The 24563-nt window shown below is 43.2% G+C and overlaps 1 protein-coding gene across 4 annotated transcripts; it reads right to left on the bottom strand.

Moving 5' to 3' along the window:
* Window positions 1–1979: 1979 nt before the first annotated feature.
* Window positions 1980–23216, bottom strand: LOC110488036 (polypeptide N-acetylgalactosaminyltransferase 4). Of its 4 annotated transcripts, none has more exons than XM_036971185.2 (11): window positions 22944–23216; window positions 14538–14993; window positions 13587–13756; window positions 13083–13272; window positions 12778–12963; window positions 12303–12420; window positions 9579–9755; window positions 7284–7415; window positions 6782–6892; window positions 5692–5844; window positions 1980–4002 (listed from the first exon to the last, which is right to left on the bottom strand). In XM_036971185.2, exons 2-11 carry the CDS (start codon window positions 14924–14926, stop codon window positions 3862–3864), a joined length of 1767 nt encoding a protein of 588 aa, XP_036827080.1. In that variant the 5' UTR covers window positions 14927–14993; window positions 22944–23216; the 3' UTR covers window positions 1980–3861. The 4 variants fall into 4 exon arrangements, with proteins under 4 accessions (XP_036827080.1, XP_036827075.1, XP_036827076.1 ...); XM_036971180.2 differs by lacking the exon at window positions 22944–23216 and adding an exon at window positions 21748–22607; XM_036971181.2 differs by lacking the exon at window positions 22944–23216 and adding an exon at window positions 21514–21623.
* Between the last annotated feature and the right edge of the window lie 1347 nt (window positions 23217–24563).

The following is a 24563-nucleotide window of genomic DNA, read 5'->3' as shown; positions in this document are numbered from 1 at the left end:
CTATTTAGAGATCGTATGGCTTGGGGATAGAAGCTGTTCAGGGGCCTGTTGGTATCAGACTTAATGCACCGGTACCACTTGCCATGCAGAAGCAGAGAGAACAGTTTATGGCTTGGGCCTTCCTTTCACACCACCTGATATAGAGGTCCTGGATGGCAGGGTGCTTGGCCCCAGTGATGTTTGCGATCGAGGGCGGTGCTGTTGCCATACCAAGCAATGATGCAGCCAGTCAAGATGCTCTCAATGGTGCAGCTGTAGAACTTTCTGAGTATTTGAGGGCCCCTGCCAAACTTTTTCAACCTTGTGAGGGGGAAGAGGCGCTGTCATGCCTTCTGCACAACTGTGAGTGTGTGGACCATTTTAAGTCTTTAGTGATTTGGACCCCAAGGAACTTGAAGCTCTCGACCCGCTCCACTAAAACAGTACAATATCATGTGACTGTATTTTATACCATGGCAGGTAGCCTAGTGGTTAGAGTGTTGGGCCAGTACCCAAAAGGTTGCTAGATCGAATATCCAAGCTGACAAGGTAAAAATCTTTCGTTCTGCCTCTGAACAAGGCAGTTAACACACTGTTCCTAGACCGTCATTGCAATTAAGAATTTGTTCTTAACTGACTTGCCTGGTTAAACAAAAAACTGTAGGTTTCAGGGATTTTTGTAGCAGTTTAGGAGAGCATTTTCACTAACTCTAATCCTTTTCCTATCATTACCCTCAGTCTCCTAACCTGCTACGAAAAAATGTACTTCCGTATCGAGATGGTGTCTAAAGAGTTTCCTGTAGTTTTCATGCACTGATGTCAAAGAGACTACTGCTGTTCTGTGTTCTTGCATGAGTAGCACTTGTGTTGTAAAAATAGTAACTTAACATTTACTTGTCGTTCAACATTTACGGGTGCAAAAAAGTTTTCATTATTGACAAATATTCCTACATTATTTCTCTTAGCACTGTCACAGGTCTATATGTAAAAAAATGTCAAGTTTGAAGCAAACATCTTTAAGCAAATTAAAATGATTAATAATTGAGTTAACTGTTCAGAGTGAGGTCATTTGAGTGCCTTACTGTTTGATTGAAGAGCGTTATTGTGAAAGAAACAAAGAAACAAGGCAACTGGAGTGTTGTAATATACCATGGTACACTGACCGGTCTTTCTTACTATCACTGGGAGAAAACATACATTAGGCTACATGTTGTGCAAGTGGACATTTTCATACAAGACAGAGTCAACACTCATGTTGTAGCACAACAGGTATTCTCTCTACACCAATTAAAAAATCAAATATGTAAAACCGAGATACTGTAAATGCAAATTAAATTGTCCATACACTCTTTTCTCAGGCTCATATGGCATTATTCTCAAACGGCCAACAAATATGGCACTGCATCAACCCACAGCTAATTGGCTTCATTTCCAAGGTGCTTATGATGCAATACCCCAGGATGCTGTCCAGAGTAATGCACATGCTACAGCATTTTACAAGTGTAATTTCCATAATTTATGGCAAGAAAAATTTTAGGTTTACACTTCACTAAACCTAGATTACACAGGCAGCCTAATTCTGATATTTTTTCCACTGTTCTTTTTCAGATCTGATTGATCAAGACTAATTAGTGAAAAAAATATCAGAATTGTGCTGCCTGTGTAAACGCAGCCAATTTCACAAACAGTAATGGAGTAATTGACTGGAGTAGTGAACACTGAAGCCGTTGGTGTACCCATGTCATGTAATGAACTCAAGAATGTTTAAAATCCTGATTGTTGTATTACTTACTGTAAGGTAAAAAAAAATGACATACCAATATTTATTGAACCACAAACAGCGTCAATTTCACCATTTGACATTCAGGTTGGTTCCTTCCATGGCCACCAGATGGTGCTAAATCAGTATATTTGGAAATACCTATAGTGAAAACAGTGAAGTAAATATTTCTTGGAGTCGTGTGTCAGTGCTAAGCAAGAAGAAACACAAAATCAACACCTTTGGATTCTTGATTTTAATAGTCATTGGTCAGTGAGTTAAAAAGGCATTAATTGATCTACAGCAATCTTCCAAAACTCCAACTTCATTTGAACCCTTTCATGCTTCGCCGGTACAAACAATCCCCACCGTCTCTTATGCTTATTAAATCGGTACAGTAGTTCAAATAAGCCCCATCCAGGTCCCTTTATACCAAAAAGTATCATTTACAAAGGAAATAAAAAAGAATTCATAGAATCATATAAAAGCTTTGAAAGATCAACCATTCAGTACAAATATTTGATTTAAAAAAGGCCCTCGTGCAAAGCACCACAAAAAAAGACTGCATTAGGAAGAGCAGTCTTCGGCAGTATAGCTGATTTCAATAAGCACTTCAATGGCAACACACACAATTATTAATCTCCATTGGTTGTAGAATCCCAATCAAGTGAACCAGAAAAGTTATTTTAGGAAAAGTTTAGGTTTAGTGGATTGAGCAGAGTGCTGGTGCTGGTATTGTTGAAGTTTCAAGTACTGATACAAAGGCTGCATTGATGTAAGTCTGGGGAAGGGAAAGAGGTTTGGAACTCATTGTTATTGATCTATTAACTAATTTACCACCTGGTGATGTCACCAGGCAGTCAAAAAACTCCATCCATGCAAGACCTGCTGTTTAGAAAGTCCTGTGTAAATTTATTTTCAATCAGCAACTATCAGGAACCAACACTGATCAAATGTTCTAGCTTTTACAGTGTTCGTTTCATCAGCAGTTGTACAATATGATACAAAACACAGGAAAAAAACGAATTTTGACTGCACTGGGCATTTAAGAGAATCAAGCCCTTGAGAGATCAACAATTGATGAATGCTACAGTAAGCAATGCCATGACATGTGCTAGCTGAAATGGTGAGGCTACGCAAGAGAGCAGACAATATTGCTGCAGACAAACACCCATATGAGAATATTGCTACTATGAAAGTGAAATGAACATGTTTTTGCTTTTGTTAGGCACAGTAGATTTTAGATTAAAACACGTTAAAAAAACTCCTCAGAAAATACAACTGTTCTGTTTTTTTAGGCACATGGTAGACACAGTAAATCAGCCTGTGTAAAGAATGTTTTTGCACAGCACAGTGAAGACTACCAAACAACCATGTCAAATGTCCCACCAACCTCAGGCAATGGTGAAATTGTACATAGCGCATGCTTAAGTGTTTCAAGTCTTGTTTGAACAGCCCAATCTGATCCTACCTTGAACACAGTCTTCAAACAGAGTCAGAAGCTGATGAGTAGAACGCATGTAGCCTACTAGTGTCAGAGTCCACTTCATTCACTCACACAAGATGGGGCTTGTAAAGTCTCATATGACACCAAGCGTTTGGACTTATTTAGCTATCTCAAAGTGTTATATCGGAGTAACAAACCCCAGATTAACAACACCTAGGAAAGACTCATCCTTTAGACCCCTAAATGAATCATATTTGTTTAGTAAACATTTTACTTTTTCATTTCAAACCCCAGAAACACCCTTAGATGACTTGTTTTTTTACAGGTAAACCACACAACAAAAATAGGATTTAAAAAACATTGTTCAACGCAAGAGTATTTGTTAGCATCTATGCTTATCCCACTGAATTCCCATGACATTGTTCCTCTTTCAAACCAGTATTTTAGAACTGACACCACACGTTCAAGCTTTCTTATTGTTGTTCAGCCCTCACAGTGAGAGGTCAACTGTAAAAGAGGAATTCCGACAGAGAGAAATATTGTCACCTCAGGTGTGGAGCCCATCTACCACCCATTTGGTTTGCAAAGGCACTTTAAATTAGGACATTTGTCAAGTATTCAGTAGTGTGCAGATAGTCTCTCTCTCCCTCCCTCCAAAAGGTCACTTAGGGTGAGGTTAGTCCCTCCCATTCTCAAACTTCCAGTGCTGTTGCTTGTCCCCGGGCGTGCAGATTCTCATCTGGACGTCTGTGCGCCCCTCGGCTGTGCGGTAGGAGGTGATACACATGCCTGAGTGAGGGTGGTAGAGCGTCCCGTCCTGAAGTGGTAAGAGACATCAGGTCATAGGCGGTGTGTGAGTTTCAAGCTAATTTTCATGATAAAAATGCATTCCATGCATAAACCATTCCATGCATCATCGTATTTTCAGACATATGGAAGATAGCCTACTATTCCTAACATGATGATTACATTAGATAGTCATAATATAGGCTAATAATAGAATTCAATCATTGTTCACAAAAAAAGATGGCCTTTTATAATTTACGACACTTTATATGACTGAAGACATTAGCAGAATCTGTTTTTTTCCTTCTTTTTTTAAACCCCCTTTTCTCCCCAATTTAGTAGTATCCAATTGTTAGTAATTACTATCTTGTCTCATCGCTACAACTCCCGAACGGGCTCGGGAGATACGAAGGTCGAAAGCCATGCGTCCTCCGATACACACAACCCTACCAAGCCGCACTGCTTCTTAACACAGCACGCCTCCAACCCGCACCAATGTGTTGGAGGAAACACCGTGCACCTGGCTACCTTGGTTAGCGCACACTGCGCCCGGCCCGCCACAGGAGTTGCTGGTACGCGATGAGACAAGGATATCCCTACCGGCCAAGCCCTCCCTAACCCGGAAGACGCTAGGCCAATTGTGCATCGCCCCACGGACCTCCCGGTCGCGGCCGGCTGCGACAGAACCTTGGCGCGAACCCAGAGTCTCTGGTATAAAAATGATCAAAATGACCGGGTGGCCTACTCTGCTGATACTGACAAACAGATCAATAAAAAAAACACATTGTATGATCCATATAATAGGCCAAAAAAGGGGAGACAAATACAATATGAAATGATTGTCCAAAAACAAATGTGGCACTGACCCAATGATAAAGAGTGAACAATATTCATAACATATGTACAATATGTATATATATATATATATAACATATAACAATATGCAATACAGCCGATGCTCTCCGCTAGTGCAGATAAGATAGGCTATGACGTTCAATCAATTAAGTTGAGAACAAAATGACAGATTAGAGTATTTTCTATTGTTGTCTCTTTACAGCAATAGCCACTTGCTTTCCAAACTGTTTTCTCGCAATTGTATTTTTGAACATTGCAATATGCTTGGCTGGGCCTCTACTTTTCGCTGGGTCGCAACTAAACAATGATCTATTTGGTATATGCCCTGCGTGCTGCCCAAATTGCAGGCCTTTCCGACTGCAGGCAATGCGATTTAAAACAATCCACAGGTTATTATTCATTTTTTTAAGCTAATGATCCTCTATGGCCAAACCATGCTTTCTGTTGCAGTAGCCTATTTTGAATGATTGTATTTATTTCTGTATAGACTGGAGTAGGCTAATTACAGTATATCATTTTGGCAATTTAATTCAATTTACTTTAGGGGAAGCTTAGCTTCTCCTAGCCTTATGCGCACCCTGCCAATGATCCAGGTATAAGGCATTAGAGCAAACTGAAAACTAAATGTAGTATGAAGACCACTAATAATACATGGGACTTATATAGCGGTTTTCAAGGACCCAAAGTCGCTTTACAACTGTAGAAAAGAAACCCCAAAAAACTGTCATGCCTTTTCAAATTCGATCAGCCCAGTTGTCCATACTCAATACTAGAAATGCTTTGTTTTTCTGTGAATGAGTGTGTGTGTGTTTACGAGCATTCCTCTGTTAACATGAATCTTTATGCTTGCGTCTGCATCACTCACCTCCCTGAACTCCCAGATGATGGTGGGGGGTGTAGGGGTTCTGTCGTTGGGGCAGTGTGTCATCCCAATGTAAATCTGTCCTTCGGGGACCTCGGCACACAGCTCCGTCACAGAGTTATAGCGGATCTCCTTATCGGTCGTATACTCAAAGTACTGGGGGGAAGGAGAGAGAGAGAGGCATTTACATGCATGCTTTCTGAACTATAGTAATCACTGTCATCCTGGGGAATGGATCAATGTTTCCTCGCTGTGCTTCTGCTTATCAAATCAGCAGCTCTGAACATTAACGTTCCACAGCTATCTGAGATTTCACCATAAGAATCTCTTCCCTTTGAGAGATGTAGGATTGGATTTAGGTCAAATGAATGTCTGTTGACCAAACATTTATGTGATCCGATCATTCGCTTCATTCTCCCCACATCCTATTTATCTTTCAGACGGGGTAACTGTGATTTCTATTAAAATCAAGAGTTCTCCCTCGTGTCTTGAAAAAACATATTTATCCAGTCTAGGCCACTGTCTGTGGCTGGGGGTCTCATGTATCTTTTAAATGGAACTAGGGGGGGACCTCTAAAGAGAAGGTAGAGGTTCCCGTTTCTTGTTTCAGAGCAGGTTGTGGAAACAGATTTTCAGTCACACACATGTTGCTTTTAGAAGCGGTGTACACCTGATGCAATGCATCAATGAGTAATCAGAGAGATATAGCTGGTGGAGATGAGGCCTCTGCCTGAATGCCTCACTACCCCGTTTATGACTGGACATAAAATATACATCCATACAGCCCAGCAAGTCTTCTTGGCTATTAACTAACTTGGCTAGAAAAGTTATACATCTTAGTTGAGTGTTTTAAGATATCTGTAGATTTAGGATTAAAATATTATTTAGGACACTGTCTGGCAATACTAAAACAAAGTTTAAGATGTCTTCGTATCTCGCTTTGAAGCTAGATTCTAGATGAGGTGGATATTCTCCTGTGGTCACCGGATATCGTTGATATTCAGAAAAACCACTCCGTCTGTCCATCAGGGAGACAGACGTGGGTCAGGGAGGGTTGAGAGACAAAATAAACAGACATGAAATGTTATATCACCTGGTTGCCGCCCTGCCCATGGCAGCTGAAGAGGGAGACGTGCGCCCCTGTGGGATTGTGTTCCGGAGCGTTGTAGTCCAGGCACTCTGAATGCATCCCAGAGCTAAGCAACTGTGATGAGGAGAATGATCTGGATTAGCATCATGAGATATGCCATCCATGTCTCTGCATTGCTTTCTCTTTGGGTTTCTGTAAAGCACTTTGTGATAACTGCTGATGTAAAAAGGTCTTTATAAAATACATTTGATTGATTGACTGAAACAATTGCCTGGGGTGAAGTCAACACCTTGAGTCCACACCTAGACACTGTTATTGAGGCCACATATATACATTTGAAAGAACAAAGTGCTGGATTATGCTGCCTGTCTACATTTTTTCAAGTGGTGCTCTGGTGTTTAGGATTTTTTTAAAACTTGATTATGACATGGAGACCGAGAGAGACAGAGACAAACTAACAGAAACAGACAGTGACAGAGAGAGACACAGACGAACAGAGACTCACCGCCCCGTGCCAGCCCTCCCGGTCCTCTGGTACATGCAGGTCAGGGTAGACGTTGTTCAGGTACCAGTCAAAGCTGTTACACTTCAGTCTCTCTCGAATGACCACCCTCTCTGAGATGTCCCCATAGGACTCCTGTGGAAAAATAACACACTTATTTAGCTAGCGCCAATTTCCACACACAACTCTAAAGCTACAGCAGAATAATAGGCTAAATCTCCCTGCAATGCTAAATGTAGTTCAGGTCAAAGTTGACAATCCTAGGAGTGGTTTGATATGACACACCATATCATGTACACATACATTACATGGTCAAAAGTATGTGGACACCTGCTCGTCGAACATCTGGTCCCCCTTTTGCTGCAATAACAGCCTTTGCTGTGGGGACTTGCTTCCATTCAGCCACAAGAGCATTAGTGAGGTCGGGCACTGATTTTGGGCGATTAGGCCTGGCTCGAGGTGGAAATTCCAATTCATCCCAACAATGTTCGATGGGGTTGAGGTCAGGGCTCTGTGCAGGCCAGTCAAGCTCTTCCACAGCGATCTTGACAAACCATTTCTGTATGGACCTCGCTTTGTGCACGGGGACATTGTCATGCTGAAACAGGAAAGGGCCTTCCCCAAACTGTTGTCACAAAGTTGGAAGCACAGAATGCTCTAGAATATGGTGTAGCGTTAATATTTCTCTTAACTGGAACTAAGTGGCCTAGCCTGAACCATGAAAAACAGCCCCAGAGCATTATTCCTCCTCCACCAAACTTAACAATTCAGGCCAGATTTCTCCGTCAGACTACCAGATGGTGAAGCGTGATTCTTCACTCCAGGAGAACGTTTCTACTGCTCCAGAGTCCAATGCAGCAAGCTTTACGCCACTCCAGCCGACGCTTGGCATTGCTTGTGTGCGGCTGCTCAGCCATGGAAATCCATTTCATGAAGCTCCCGACGAACAGTTATTGTGTTGACGTTGCTTCCAGAGGCCGTTTGGAACTCGGTAGTGAGTATTGCAACCAAAGACAGTTGATTGTTACGCGCTTGGCGGTCCGTTCTGTAAGCTTGTGTGGCCTACCACTTCGCGGCTGAGCCGTTGTTGCTCCTAGATGTTTCCACTTCACAATTACAGCACTTTCAGTTGACCGGTATAGCTCTAGCAGGGCAGAAATTTGAAGAACTGACTTGTTGGAAAGGTTGCATCCAATCACATGTCATGTTGAATGTCACTGGTCTTCAGTACCGGCAATTCTACTGCCAATGTTTGTCTGTGGCGATTGCATGGCTGTGTGTTCGATGTTACACACCTGTCAGCAACGGGTGTGGCTGAAATAGCCTAATCCACTAATTTGAAGGGGTGTCCACATACTTTTGGCTATGTAGTGTATGTAGCTACATCCTGGGGCGTTATCTTGAATATGTTTGAATCCTGGTTGGGGAATTGCTGTTGTGTTCTTAAGAAAAGGATTTCACATATGATAGGGTGTTGTTGAGATTGTTTAAGGAGGTAACGTTTGCCAAGGTGGCGAGTGATACCGGTTGTACTAATGGGAGCAGTGGGACTCCCCACCTTGAACAAACCAAAGGGAGGGAATTCAAACACACGTCAGATTGTGACACTAAAACTGGATTATGCAAAACATTCTGCAACAGAAACAATAAAACATTGTTATTGGACAGATTCAGGTAGTTCGTACTCCCACCCCGTTTTGGCCCATTTGCTTCCGATTGGACAAAAACTACTTTGGTGGTTTAAACCAAAACCACTGTGACCACATTTCTCTTCAAACAAAACAAACCACCTTGATAAAGGCCTATATGTAAATGACACCCAAGTGAATTCAAACCTGCCAGTTCCAAAGGGCAACCAGTCTCCATCTCCCTTTGGTAAGGTAATGTTTTGTTTGATCAAAGATCCCTGGCATTAATAATGTAATTCATTTCAGTGGTGAAACCAAGAAACATGAAACCTTGATGTCAGCCAACACACACAAAAAAACACACACACAGATGATTCCTCTCACACCCAGACAGCACCTCATCAACACTGCTGACACCTAGACAGGTGAAGCAACACCTCCAACCAAGTTAATCCATTACAATATATAGCCAAGTCTAAGGTGTTCCTTCCTTGGTATAGCCTAACCATCACACCTTTAACTAGAGCATGACCTACTTCTTAACACCTGCTGGAATTATGCACTTTACAATAAGTTACTTTGTCGCTTTATTACATTACAATAAGTTAGTTAATCACTTTACATTAAGTTAAGATAGCATTTTATTGTAAAGTGTACTACAGTACTTTACCCTTCTGGCCGGGGGGTTTCTGTTGTAGAAATGCTTTTTATAGGTGTCCATCCACACCTCTGCAGCACGGACCGTGTTCTGGAGGAACTTGGGCCTGGCATAGGGTGCTTTCTTTGGGAAGACGTGTCCCACGTGAGAGCAGGGGTGGATCTCCAGAGAACCTCCACACTGCCACACCTGTGGAGCAGATGAACAGATGAATAAAACATAGTAAATTACATATGATACGCTGCTCAAAAAAATAAAGGGAACACTAAAATAACACATCCTAGATGTGAATGAATGAAATATTCTTATTAAATACTTTTTTCTTTACATAGTTGAATGTGCTGACAACAAAATCACACAAAAATGATCAATGGAAATCAAATTTATCAACCCATGGAGGTCTAGATTTGGAGTCACACTCAAAATTAAAGTGGAAAACCACACTACAGGCTGATCCAACTTTGATGTAATGTCCATAAAACAAGTCACAATGAGGCTCAGTAGTGTGTGTGGCCTCCACGTGCCTGTATGACCTCCCTACAACGCCTGGGCATGCTCCTGATGAGGTGGCGGATGGTCTCCTGAGGGATCTCCTCCCAGACCTGGACTAAAGCATCCGCCAACTCCTGGACAGTCTGTAGTGCAACGTGGCGTTGGTGGATGGAGCGAGACATGATGTCACAGATGTGCTCAATTGGATTCAGGTCTGGGGAACGGGCGGGACAGTCCATAGCATCAATGCCTTCCTCTTGCAGGAACTGCTGACACATTCCAGCCACATGAGGTCTAGCATTGTCTTGCATTAGGAGGAACCCAGGGCCAACCGCACCAGCATATGGTCTCACAAGGGGTCTGAGGATCTCATCTCGGTACCTAATGGCAGTCAGGCTACCTCTGGCGAGCACATGGAGGGCTGTGCCGCCCCCCAAAGAAATGCCACCCCACAGACTGACCCACCACCAAACCGGTCATGCTGGAGGATGTTGCAAGCAGCAGAACGTTCTCCACGGCGTCTCCAGACTGTCACATGTGCTCAGTGTGAACCTGCTTTCATCTGTGAAGAGCACAGGGTGCCAGTGGCGTATTTGCCAATCTTGGTGTTCTCTGGCAAATGCCAAACGTCCTGCACGGTGTTAGGCTGTAAGCACAACCTCCACCTGTGGATGTCGGGCCCTCATACCACCCTCATGGAGTCTCTTTCTGACCGTTTGAGTAGACGCATGCACATTTGTGGCCTGCTGGAGGTCATTTTGCAGGGCTCTGGCAGTGCTCCTCCTTGCACAAAGGCGGAGGTAGCGGTCCTGCTGCTGGGTTGTTGTCCTCTTACGGCCTCCTCTCCTCTCCTGGTGTACTGGCCTGTCTCCTGGTAGCGCCTCCATGCTCTGGACACTATGCAGGGCTCTGGCAGTGCTCCTCCTGCTCCTCCTTGCACAAAGGCGGAGGTAGCGGTTCTGCTGCTGGGTTGTTGCCCTCCTACGGCCTCCTCTCCTCTCCTGGTGTACTGGCCTGTCTCCTGGTAGCGCCTCCATGCTCTGGACACTACGCTGACAGACACGGCAAACCTTCTTGCCACAGCTCGCATTGAAAAACCATCCTGGATGAGCTGCACTACCTGAGCCACTTGTGTGGGTTGTAGACTCCGTCTCAGGCTACCACTAGAGGGAAAGCACCGCCAGCATTCAAAAGTGACCAAAACATCAGCCAGTAAGCATAGGAATTGAGAAGTGGTCTGTGGTCACCACCTGCAGAACCACTCCTTTATTGGGGATGTCTTGCTAATTGCCTATAATTTCCACCTGTTGTCTATTCCATTTGCACAACAGCATGTGAAATGTATTGTCAATCAGTGTTGCTTCCTAAGTGGACAGTTTGATTTCACAGAAGTGTGATTGACTTGGAGTTACATTGTGTTGTTTAAGTGTTCACTTAATTTTTTTGAGCAATGTATATCATTGTAGAGTATCCCTTGTCCTAAGTTTTCATAACTGTGACCTTAATTGCCTACCGTCTGTACGACCGTTCCACAGGTGCATGTTCATTAATTGTTTACGGTTCATTGAACAAGCATGGGAAACAGTGTTTAAACCCTTTACTATGAAGATCTGTGAAGTTATTTGGATTTTAACGAATTATCTTAAAAAGACAGGGTCCTGAAAAAGGGATGTTTCTTTTTTTGCTGAGTTTAGATGAACAGAAAACGCCACAGGCACTGAGAAGTTGATGCCATATTAAATAGACAGTGTCCAGGCACTGAGAAGTTGATGCCATATTAAATAGACAGTGTCCAGGCACTGACAAGTTGATGCCATATTGAAAGACAGTGTCCAGGCACTGAGAAGTTGATGCCATATTGAAAGACAGTGTCCAGGCACTGAGAAGTTGATGCCATATTGAAAGACAGTGTCCAGGCACTGAGAAGTTGATGCCATATTGAAAGAGTGTCCAGGCACTGAGAAGTTGATGCCATATTGAAAGACAGTGTCCAGGCACTGAGAAGTTGATGCCATATTGAAAGACAGTGTCCAGGCACTGAGAAGTTGATGCCATATTAAATAGACAGTGTCCAGGCACGGACAAGTTGATGCCATATTGAAAGACAGTGTCCAGGCACTGAGAAGTTGATGCCATATTGAAAGACAGTGTCCAGGCACTGAGAAGTTGATGCCATATTGAAAGACAGTGTCCAGGCACTGAGATGATGATTCCATAGTGTCAGTGACCGTGTCCAGTACTCACCCTAAAGGACAGTTCTAGGTTCTCTCCTCCCCACACATCCATGCCCATGTCATATGTGCCCAGGTGCTCAAAGTACGCCTTGCTCACTGCAAACAGCCCACCAGCCATGGTAGGAGACCTGAGAGAGAGAGCATAGTGGAACATGGAGTTGAGCCCCATCAACAGTCACAGAGAGACTTGAAGACTTTTAAATGACCTGTCACCTGGCCAAGAGGGTAGCTAAAGTAAAAGCAATGTTTTGGTCTAGTTGCATCACCAATCAAACTAGATAACTGATTAACTCAAGGATTGGAGGAGAGGAGGAAAGATGCATTTCAAACCACAAGGCCGGAGAGTATTTGAGTTGGGATTATAACTTTTAGTCAGAGCATTAGGGTCCTGGTCAAAAGTAGTTCGCTACATAGGGAAAAGCTTGCCATTTTGGACACAGAGAGATCTCATTTTGTAATCAAACTGATGACCAGACAGTACAGACCTGATAGGTTCGATGCGGGACTTGCGTTTCTTGCGTTCGACCTCAGGGATAGCGTGCCACTGAAAGGTCAGCCTCCAGTCGAAGCCTCCGATCATGGGCTCATCTGTCTGCATGTAGAACTCAAACGAGTTCCAGTCGATGGTGTCGATCACCGGACACACGATAGTGCTCTCATTCTCACCAATCCTGGAGGGAGGAGAAGATACACATGAAACTGTAATCACATTGTCAATATGATGGCTATGTGACACACACACACACACACACACACACACACACACACACACACACACACACACACACACCTCTCCAGCAGCGGCTCGATCCAGCCGGGGACACACTCGCAATGACAGTCCAGGAAGGTCAGTACGTCACCCGTAGCGTAGCTGGCGCCGATGAGCCTCGCCCTGACCAACCCCTCCCTCTTGTTGGTGCGGATGAGGCGGACACGCTCCCAGTTAGTGATGTACTGCTCCAGCTGAGACTTCAGATAGACTGGGTTTCACACAGAGATAGATGGTCAAGGCTTCACTCTCTACCCCTTTCCTCGCTCATGCACTACCCTCTTCTCTCTCCCTCTTGCACAACCCTCACCCTCTCGCACTACCCTCGCTCATGCACTACCCTCTCTCTCACGCTCATGCACTACCCGCTCATGCACTACCCGCTCATGCACTACCCTTCTCTCTCGCTCATGCACTACCCTTCTCTCTCGCTCATGCACTACCCTTCTCTCTCGCTCATGCACTACCCTTCTCTCCAAAAAAAATCTTAAAATCAGGCAAAGCCAGTTTCATGCTCTGTCTCACCTCGGTCACTAAAGTCATCTATGAGGATGATCTCCCTCAGGAGGACAGCGGGTGTGCTCTCCAGAACACTGTGGATGGTCCTGAGCAGGGTGGACCAGGCCTCGTTGTAGAACGCTATGATCACTGACGTGGTCGGCAGATGGCGGTAGTCAAACTTCTTAGCTCTGCATCTGTACTCAAATGAGAGAGAGAGAGTTGTTGTTGTTAGGAGGATCAGGTTATAAACTGACTGCAAGACTGACCACACAATCAGTGGCTCATTGGAGAGTTGTTTGAGAGTTGCTTTGGTCAGTGCAGGAGAGGAGCATTTGGTGTCATTCCTGTTGGGAGCTGTGGAAACAGGAAGAGGCAGAAATGTTAAGGGAAAGAAATCACACCGATGTCCCACATGCCTGAGCAGTTCTCATGTAGAGATGAAAGAAAAAAAGAAAAGCCAGTAGGCTACTCTCTGTAAAGTAATGGACACAGACAGCTCGTATGCCTTAAAAAAGGATCCTGGCCTCATTCCAAGCTGACCGCAAGCCCAGACAGATTCAGTGTTTATTGGAAGCTGACAGTGAGCCCAGACAGATTCAGTGTTTATTGGAAGCTGACAGTGAGCCCAGACAGATTCAGTGTTTATTGGAAGCTGACTGTATGCCAACAGTATGTTTCTGCAATCAGTACAATAACAGAAGGTTACTTACTGGTCTAAACTACTGGTCCAGATGAATGACATTTATTTGACATTTTAGTCATTTAGTAGACACTCTTATCAAAAGTTACAGGAGCAATTAGGGTTCATTGCCTTGATCAAGGACACATCAGATTTGTCACCTAATTGGCTCAGGACTGAAACTAGCGCCCGTTCGGTTACTGGCCCAACGATCTTAACTGCTAGGCTACCTGATTGTACTGCTGGGCGGGGCTCTCTATGCCCTGTGCTGAGATGAAGATAATTTGGCTACTCACTCTTTCATCCTGCTGTCCTTGATGTGTCGGTGCAGGGAGATCTTATCACTAACAAAGATATTAATAGCGTATCTCTCCACGCTGTCCTCTTCCTGCTTCCTCTCCTCCGGGCTGAGGTTCAGCCTGGTGGCCTGGCCCCACTCCCCGTGCGCGTTGGCGTCCGCTGGCGCCTTCACGTACACGGGCCTGGCCAGCTGCTCACCTCCCTGCTCCTCCACACGGGAGAAGTGCCTGACCAGCAGGTTGCGGCCCCCTCCATCCTCCCCTCCATCGGCCCCTATGGAGGAGGCGGTGGAGCGGGCTAGGAGAATGTAGCCCAGCCATAGCACCCACAGCAGGAAGAAGGTCTTTGCTAGGAAGCCCAGCTTCCGGGACCAACGCACCCTCATCGCCCCCAGCAACCAGTCACGTGGAGTCTCACCAACTGCCACTCAAGAGTGCCCAGGCCACACAGCTCTGTGGAAAACACAACAAACAGCAAGGAGGGCTGAGAAAAGGTTTAGGTCCAGTTTGAAGTTTGGCCTACGATGAAAGTATTAGATACCTTGAGCTGAGTTATAAGTGGATCCGTGACAGTGAACCATTAGACCTAAACCACTTAAAAACAGGCTGTAATAGGAACTACCAGGTGAACAAAAAGGAGAGCAGTCGTAGTTCATTCAAAAATCCATCCGGTTTATTACAAGTTGCAACAGGGAGACAGCGCAGAAGCAGAGAAAATGTCTAACTGGCCTCTTAGAGACTGGACCTTCACATCCTATTAAGACCACACCAAATGCTGTGTAAACACTAGCCTGAGAGGCTTGTAGGAAGACAAAACTAAAAAGGCAGTGACTTTGTCAGCTTCTACAGAATCAGTGTTCATAGAATGTCATCAATAGGACAGTGAATAATCAGTGTGTCCTCGGTCTATGTACCTCCAGTCTGGCGTCAACCACTATCAACAGATATGAAAATAATCCAGAACAAGTCTGGCGACCATCAACCTGCACCTTGAGTGTTACAAATAGAACAGTGGAAATGCTGTATTACAGAAAGTCCAACACTGTGTTGATTACTCTAAATTATCATTACAACAGCTGAATAATACTGATTATAACAAGTTATGCATAACTGTGATAGAAATCATTATGACAGTGGAGGTTGGGGACAGGCCTATCTGTTGATTAAAAATATGTTGATTCATTAAAATTCTCACTCAGAGCATTCCACATGACAACAAGATTTGATTAAACACAAAACACTTAAAGGCTAATGATTTTATGCTAATTTCATTCCACTCCGTGGCAGCGCTAATGCTTGACAGAGACGTCTGTTTACTGCTAAATGAGAAAACACTGCTAATGATGCCGCTCAAATTGACTGACAAATTCAGGGCTAAAAGGGAGCTGAAATTAAATAGAAATAGCAAAGATAGATCACTGGTGGAATTATAGGCTGCTACGCTGTGGTGTTGAGATGCTTCAACATTCAACTTTTTGGGCGACCTGACCAAATGTACATAGAAATATGTGAGTTGTATCTGTAATTCTCAGTGAAAGCAAGTCTAAGAAGAGGTAGATCTGTTCTATTTCTATGCTTCCCGTTCTTCAGTTTTGTACACCAGCTTCAAACAGCTGAAAACACAATATTTTTTGTTATGGAAATAATATTTCACAGTGGTTTAGATGGTACAATGATTCTCTACACTGTTTTGTCACAAACTGAAATGAGGCAAACGATTAGAATCTTAGCTACCAGGAAATGGCGGAGCGATTTCTGTACATTGCATCTTTAAATCAAATCCAACATTTTATACAAGAAACAACACATATTGTACATCCTAGAAAGTTTTGAAAAAAATGGTTCCAAAAGGGTTCTCTGGCTGTCCCGATGTGAGAACCCTTTGCAGAACCCTTTCCACAGAGGGTTCTACATGGAACCCAAAAAGGTTCTTCAAATGGTTCTCCAATGGGGACAGCCAGAGAACCCTTTTGGAACCATTTTTTCAAAGCGTACTATATAGCCAAGGTTCTCTAAGGTGATAGGGTTAGGCAACAGTCTAGGCCTAATGTTGTTCTAATGTTTTTCTAGTAGTAACAACATGTAGGCTTGGATACAGTCAGAGAGCTCAACTCAAAAGACAGGCATACCAGAGGCGAATCAAAGAGGGCAGATACTGCTAAACCCGTCGCCAGCATCACTGTCATTGAGTGTAATCACAGTATTAATATTTCAGCAGGGATACTCAGTACAGCAGCAGTGACTGACTGAGGCTTTAGACAGTAAATTCCACACGCTTTTATCCACTCTGAAAATAGCCTACATGTGATGTGTTCCATTCACACACACACTCCAGCGTCCTACTCTACCATTGACATTTTTTCCATTATCAAGACTAGACTGCTTTACTATAACGTCGTAAATTTAACTCTGGAAAATATTCAATATTTGATCTTGACAGGGAAATTCTGAGAGGATTGCAAGGATGTTACCACCTAAATTGATTTTTATATGATAGGCCTAAGCCAAAACACCCTTAAAACATTGTCAGATTCAGGTCTTTCATAAACTGAGGAGAGTATTTGCTTGATGTGCGCTGCAGCATTGCTAAGTCACTAAGCATGAGTCTCCATTTCAGTTCTTCGAGGCATTACCAGGCCCATGCCTCTTTCATCGAGGCCTGGGGTTACAAAATAGAGAACGCCACTAAACAAAACCTCCTTTATATTAACAGTCCATCACATCTTCCTCCCACTGAATCTGATAGCCCTTGGTGTGTCTGGGGAGGGAGGGATTCGGACCAGCAGCCTAACAGAAGGCTTAGGGAGAAGATCTGCCTCCTCTTTGGAGTAAGACTGTGGGAGTTGTGAAAAATCCAAAACAAGTAGGACTAAGCCACAAGCTACAGGAGGCTTTGGGTCCACCATCGCTTGCTGGCTACACAGCTCCATTGCTACACTAACACTAATCTAGATACCACCTGATCAAGCATCTTCTGTCAGAGGGGACTTAGGGAGGGATGTATGGGAGTATGGACAGCCCTAGCAGTGTTTAATCTCATGAAGGTCTGACTGACCACAGCACAGATGGATGGTTTGCTGCTGTTAAGGGTATAGGGACTATAGAGTTGAGTGTACAGTAGGCTATAGAGACAATATAGTAGTGTACAGTAGGCTATAGAGACTATACAGTAGTGTACAGTAGGCTATAGAGTAGTGTACAGTAGACCATACAGTAGTGTACAGTAGGCTAGAGAGACTATACAGTAGTCTAGACTATACAGTAGTGTTCAGTAGGCTATAGAGACTATACAGTAGGCTATAGAGACTATACAGTAGGCTATAGAGACTATACAGTAGTGTACAGTAGGCTATAGAGACTATACAGTAGTGTACAGTAGGCTATAGAGACTATACAGTAGTGTACAGTAGACTATAGAGTAGTGTACCGTAGGCTATAGAGACTATACAGTAGTGTACAGTAGGCTATAGAGACTATACAGTAGTGTACAGTAGACTATAGAGTAGTGTACCGTAGGCTATAGAGACTATAGAGTAGGGTAAAGTAGACTATAGAGACTAGAGTAGTGTACAGTAGGCTATAGAGACTATATAGTAGTGTACAGTAGACTATAGAGTAGTGTACCGTAGGCTATAGAGACGATAGAGTAGAGTACAGTAGACTAGAGATTATACAGTAGTGTACAGTAGGCTATAGAGACTACACAGTAGTGTACAGTAGGCTATACAGTAGTGTACAGTAGGCTATAGAGAATATACAGTAGTGTACAGTAGACTATACAGTAGTGTACAGTAGACTATACAGTAGTGTACAGTAGGCTATAGAGACTATAGTAAAGTGTACAGTAGGCTATAGAGTCTATACAGTAGGATAGTGGCTATTCAGTAGTGTACAGTAGGCTATAGAGACTATACAGTAGGCTATAGAGACTATACAGTAGTGTACAGTAGACTATACAGTAGTGTACAGTAGACTATACAGTAGTGTACAGTAGGCTATAGAGAATATACAGTAGTGTACAGTAGACTATAGAGACGATAGAGTAGTGTACAGTAGGCTTTAGAGACTATAGTAAAGTGTACAGTAGGCTTTAGAGACTATAGTAAAGTGTACAGTAGGCTATAGAGACTATACAGTAGTGTACAGTAGGCTATAGAGACTATACAGTAGTGTACAGTAGGCTATAGAGACTATACAGTACTGTGCAGTAGCCTATAGAGACTAGAGTTCGACCGATTAATAGGAATGGACGATTAATTAGGGCCAATTTCAAGTTTTCATAACAATCGGAAATTTCATCTTTATTTAACTAGGCAAGTCAGTTAAGAACACATTCTTATTTTCAATGACGGCCTAGGAACAGTGGGTTAACTGCCTCGTTCAGGGGCAGAAAGACAGATTTTCTTACATAGCACATATTGCACTTTTAAGTTCTCCAACACTTTGTTTTCGCATTATTTAAACCAAATTGAACATGTTTCATTATCTACTTGAGGCTAAATTGATTTTAATGATGTATTATATTAAGTTAAAATAAGTGTTCATTCAGTATTGTTGTAATTGTCATTATTACAAATACGTGTTTTTTTGTTTGTTTTTAAAATCGTCCGATTAATCGGTATCGGCTTTTTTGATCCTCCAATAATCAGTATCGGCGTTGAAAAATCATAATCGGTCGACCTCTAATATAGACTAGAGGAGGCTATAGAGTAGTGTACAGTAGGCTATAGAGACTAGAGTAGTGTACAGTAGGCTATAGAGACTAGAGTAGTATACCGTAGGCTAGAGTTTAGTGTACAGTAGGCTATAGAGTGTAGTGTACAGTAGGCTATAGAGTTTAGTGTACAGTAGGCTATAGAGTAGTGTACAGTAGGCTATAGAGTAGTGTACAGTAGGCTATAGAGTTTAGTGTACAGTAGGCTATAGAGTTGTGTACAGTAGGCTATAGAGTTGTGTACAGTAGGCTATAGAGTTGTGTACAGTAGGCTATAGAGTTGTGTACAGTAGGCTATAGAGTTGTGTACAGTAGGCTATAGAGTTGTGTACAGTAGGCTATAGAGTTTAGTATACAGTAGGCTATATAGTTGTGTACAGTAGGATATAGAGTTGTGTACAGTAGGCTATAGAGTTTAGTGTACAGTAGGCTATAGAGTTTAGTGTAGTGTTTAGTGTACAGTAGACTATAGCCATCTGGAGAAGGACTTTAATCCAGCCATAATCTTGTATTTTTTTGTGTGGTGGAATGAATTCTGCTGCTATGCACAAACCAGTTGGGCTAGAACCAGTTGGGCTAGCCTAGCCCTAGAATAATGTTCCAACATAATTATCATCAGCCTCTTCTACTCTACTAGCACACCACTAGGAATGGATGTAGCCAATGTCTTCATCTGCAACAGCTAAGGAGAAGAAACATCCCCCTGACATTGACAGAGAGCTAGAGTAATCTACAAGGATGTTAAAGTACAAACACGGAACAGGGCTGCACTTTTGCTGTGACATCCATCTCAGAGACCAGTCAAACAAGTTGCACTGACAACAGTAACTGCAAGTTAGAAAATAGGTGTCGGTACATTCCTACACACTACTGTGTGATTGTATCTGTGTCACTGAATGGTATACTGAATGGTACAGTGATTGGATTGGTACACTGCAGATGAACAGCTGGACAACCTGAAACATGAGGGACAATATGTGAGAGTTTACACGCTGTTAACTTATTTCCACAATGGAAATACGTCTGACTTGTTTGTGATATCCCTGTCACGTTTTTAAAATGTATATACTGTGTGTGTTTTTTCAACCAGCAAATCAAATCAACCTTCAGCACTGAAAAACCTATGACAAAATAGGTACTAGTACATTCTGTATTTTACCATGATGTTATCAGTGTCACTGAATGGTGTAGGTTAAAGTTGCCCCCCCTCCCCCAACGTTGATCTTGGGTCAGTTTTGCATTTACCCCCCTAATGGTTAGAATGGGGGGAGGGTGACACTCCTCCTCCCCCCGGAGTGTCACTGGTACACCAGAGAGGAACAGCTGGCCAGCTTCAACTACAAGTGCCAACAGGCTTATGTGAGCATTTACTCAGTGTAAACATTCAGCAATGAAAAACATCCCTCAATGACACAAACGACTCCTCAGTGATTACGCTAGACCTACACACTGTAGTAAGACCGACGGCTGGCCGTATCAAACTGTATCAGGAGGTTGATAAGTGTTATATAAAATGTATTTCACAGACCTCCATCACACTGACGCAAATAGACTATAGCCTACAGGGAAAGCTTGTAGTTCAGCTTCAGCCTACTTTCTCTTTAATAGACGTGATGCATTTTGCATGCTGTTGACTCAAACTGTAAAATGATAACTGATGTCTTCTTGTATGTTGACAGGTTTACTTTAGTTATTGTTTTCCCAGATGTTAAGGTTGTGGTCTGAGTGCAGGGAGTGAGCAGAAGATCCATCTTCAGCAATCAGCATGACTATCTTTTGTTCCAACAGACTAGATAGCTAGTTCAAGGAACTTGACAGGAATCAATTATAGACAATAAGGAATCACTTATCACTGTAATGCAAATATGCTGAGAATGTTAAAACTGCAGAGAATCTAGATCCTCTTCAATTCAGATTAGACGAGGTTTTCAGTGAGCTATAATAACTAGTTCATAGCTGGGACTGGGAAGGGTTTAAAAGCATTAGAATGAACACCCGTGTCCATGTGAAATCAGGGAATAGAAAGCACACTTGCTAAATCAATCCTGTTGTTACAAACGGTTTGTTACAAAATAACATTAGTAAAAGTTATTTGCATGGACATGGGTTAGGTTAGCCTAGTTCAGCTGTCAAGATAGAAGTTCTAACGTTAACTAGCTAAATTAACTAGCTATCAGATCTGAGAGATAGTTATCTAATCAGATACTCAAACGTTAGATAGCTTGTTATCCACCTGATGTTCGCTAGCGTATTACTCACTTGGAGCTGGTTGCCCAGTCAGTAATTTTCGAGAACAAGAGACTTACACATCAACTAACGTTAGCCACGTTTAGCAAAACGTCCTGTAGCAAAAGAGAAAGCTATCTACTAGCCAGCTGACGGACCTCCTTGATAGTTAGCTCTGGTCCAGGGCGACCATCGGTGCTAGCTAAATTACCTTGCTTGATAGATTACGCCTGATTAGCCAAGTGTGCAAGTTAATATAATTCTTACCTTATCATTCCACTACATTCCGTGTTCTTAGAAACTGCTCAGGATTTTCTCTCGTTTGCATCTGTCTTCTAGCTCTGACTACAGCTGTCAGTCAGCACAACCACGTCCTCTCCACGTTGATGAGCGCTGGCTAGCTGGGGATGTCACTTTTACGTTCTGGAATTTAGGTAGCCAGCTCTTGTTTTCACTCGATTTCAATGGAAGCTTCTTCAAGCTGTGTACTCAATTAGATACCTGACTAAATGTAGGCGTACTGGAAAATATGTTTTACTTTAAAACCGCTTGTTATTCCAGAAATTCAGGTTTGCTGACTGAGAAAGTGTAGTTGGTTGTTCACCAGGAAGTTAGAGCTAAACATAAAAATAAATTAAAAACACGTGAGCATAGCATTGCGGGAAAAAATAATATTTCATCATTTTATAAAACGTGATGTCCACTTGTAACACCTTTTCTGTCATAAATAATAAATAAAAAATGTAGCTAATTGATCTTATATATTGTGTGTGTGTGTGGCGTTCTGTGACATTTTACCAGTTTATCCATATCTCTAATAGTGTGTATATATATTACTGTTCAAAAGTTTGGGGTCACTTAGAAATGTCCTTGTTTTTTAAATTAAAGCAAAAAAAATTGTCCATTAAAATAACATCAAATTGATCAGAAACACAGTGGAGGAAAAGCAGCCAACAAGTGCTCAGCATATGTCGGATCTCATTCAAGTCTGTTGGGAAAGCATTCCAGTTGAAGCTTGTTGAAATAATGGTAAGAGTGTGCAAAGCTATCATCAAGGCTGTCACGTCTACTCCTGCTCCTCCTCTCTGGCAGTCGTTGTCGCCAGGTTATTCATTACCACACCTGTCACCATCGTTACGTGCGCCTGCGCTTCATGAGACTCCATTGCCTTGCTGATTTCCTCCCCTATATCTGTCACTCCTTTTGGTTCTTTCCCCAGGTGTCATTGATTCTGTTCCAATCTTTTATGTCTGTACCTACTCTCGTTTTGTTCCATTATTTATTAAATTCACTCCCTGTACTTGCTTCCCGATTCTTAGCGTACACATTACAACGGCAAAGGGTGGCTACTTTGAAGTATATAAAATATATTTGGATTTGTTTAGAACGTTTTCGGTTACTAAACGATTCCATTTGTGTTATTTCATAGTTTTACAATGTAGAAATAGTCAAAATAAAGACACCCCAGAATGAGTAGGTGTGTCCAAACTGTTGACTGGTACTGTATATACACTGCTCAAAAAAATAAAGGGAACACTTAAACAACACAATGTAACTCCAAGTCAATCACACTTCTGTGAAATCAAACTGTCCACTTAGGAAGCAACACTGATTGACAATAAATTTCACATGCTGTTGTGCAAATGGAATAGACAACAGGTGGAAATTATAGGCAATTAGCAAGACACTCCCAATAAAGGAGTGGTTCTGCAGGTGGTGACCACAGACCACTTCTCAGTTCCTATGCTTCCTGGCTGATGTTTTGGTCACTTTTGAATGCTGGCGGTGCTTTCCCTCTAGTGGTAGCATGAGACGGAGTCTACAACCCACACAAGTGGCTCAGGTAGTGCAGCTCATCCAGGATGGTTTTTCAATGCGAGCGGTGGCAAGAAGGTTTGCTGTGTCTGTCAGCGTAGTGTCCAGAGCATGGAGGCGCTACCAGGAGACAGGCCAGTACATCAGGAGAGGAGGCCGTAGGAGGGCAACAACCCAGCAGCAGAACCGCTACCTCCGCCTTTGTGCAAGGAGGAGCACTGCCAGAGCCCTGCAAAATGACCTCCAGCAGGCCACAAATGTGCATGGGTCTGCTCAAACGGTCAGAAACAGACTCCATGAGGGTGGTATGAGGGCATGACGTCCACAGGTGGGGGTTATGCTTACAGCCCAACACCGTGCAGGACATTTGGGATTTGCCAGAGAACACCAAGATTGGCAAATTCGCCACTGGCACCCTGTGCTCTTCACGGATGAAAGCAGGTTCACACTGAGCACGTGTGACAGACGTGACAGAGTCTGGAGACGCCGTGGAGAACGTTCTGCTGCTTGCAACATCCTCCAGCAAGACCGGTTTGGCGGTGGGTCAGTCATGGTGTGGGGTGGCATTTCTTTGGGGGGCCGCACAGCCCCTCCATGTGCTCGCCAGAGGTAGCCTGACTGCCATTAGGTACCGAGATGAGATCCTCAGACCCCTTGTGAGACCATATGCTGGTGCGGTTGGCCCTGGGTTCCTCCTAATGCAAGACAATGCTAGACCTCATGTGGCTGGAGTGTGTCAGCATTTCCTGCAAGAGGAAGGCATTGATGCTATGGACTGGCCCACCCGATCCCCAGACCTGAATCCAATTGAGCACATCTGGTACATCATGTCTCACTCCATCCACCAATGCCACGTTGCACCACAGACTGTACAGGAGTTTGCGGATGCTTTAGTCCTGGTCTGGGAGGAGATCCCTCAGGAGACCATCCGCCACCTCATCAGGAGCATGCCCAGGTGTTGTAGGGAGGTCATACCGGCCACACACACTACTGAGCCTCATTTTGACTCGTTTTATGGACATTACATCAAAGTTGGATCAGCCTGTAGTGTGGTTTTCCACTTTAATTTTGAGTGTGACTCCAAATCCAGACCTCCATTTGGTTAATAAATTTGATTTCCATTGATAATTTTTGTGTGATTTTGTTGTCAGCACATTCAACTATGTAAAGAAAAAAGTATTTAAGAATATTTCATTCATTCAGATCTAGGATGTGTTATTTTAGTGTTCCCTTTATTTTTTTGAGCAGTGTATATTCTATCCATGGTT

The sequence above is a fragment of the Oncorhynchus mykiss genome, chromosome 30, assembly GCF_057628025.1.
Source record: "Oncorhynchus mykiss isolate SJ-2025 chromosome 30, ASM5762802v1, whole genome shotgun sequence".
NCBI classification, from domain to species: Eukaryota; Metazoa; Chordata; class Actinopteri; order Salmoniformes; family Salmonidae; genus Oncorhynchus; species Oncorhynchus mykiss.
Note: the sequence above shows the minus strand (reverse complement) of the source record. Positions and strands in the feature narration are given on the sequence as shown.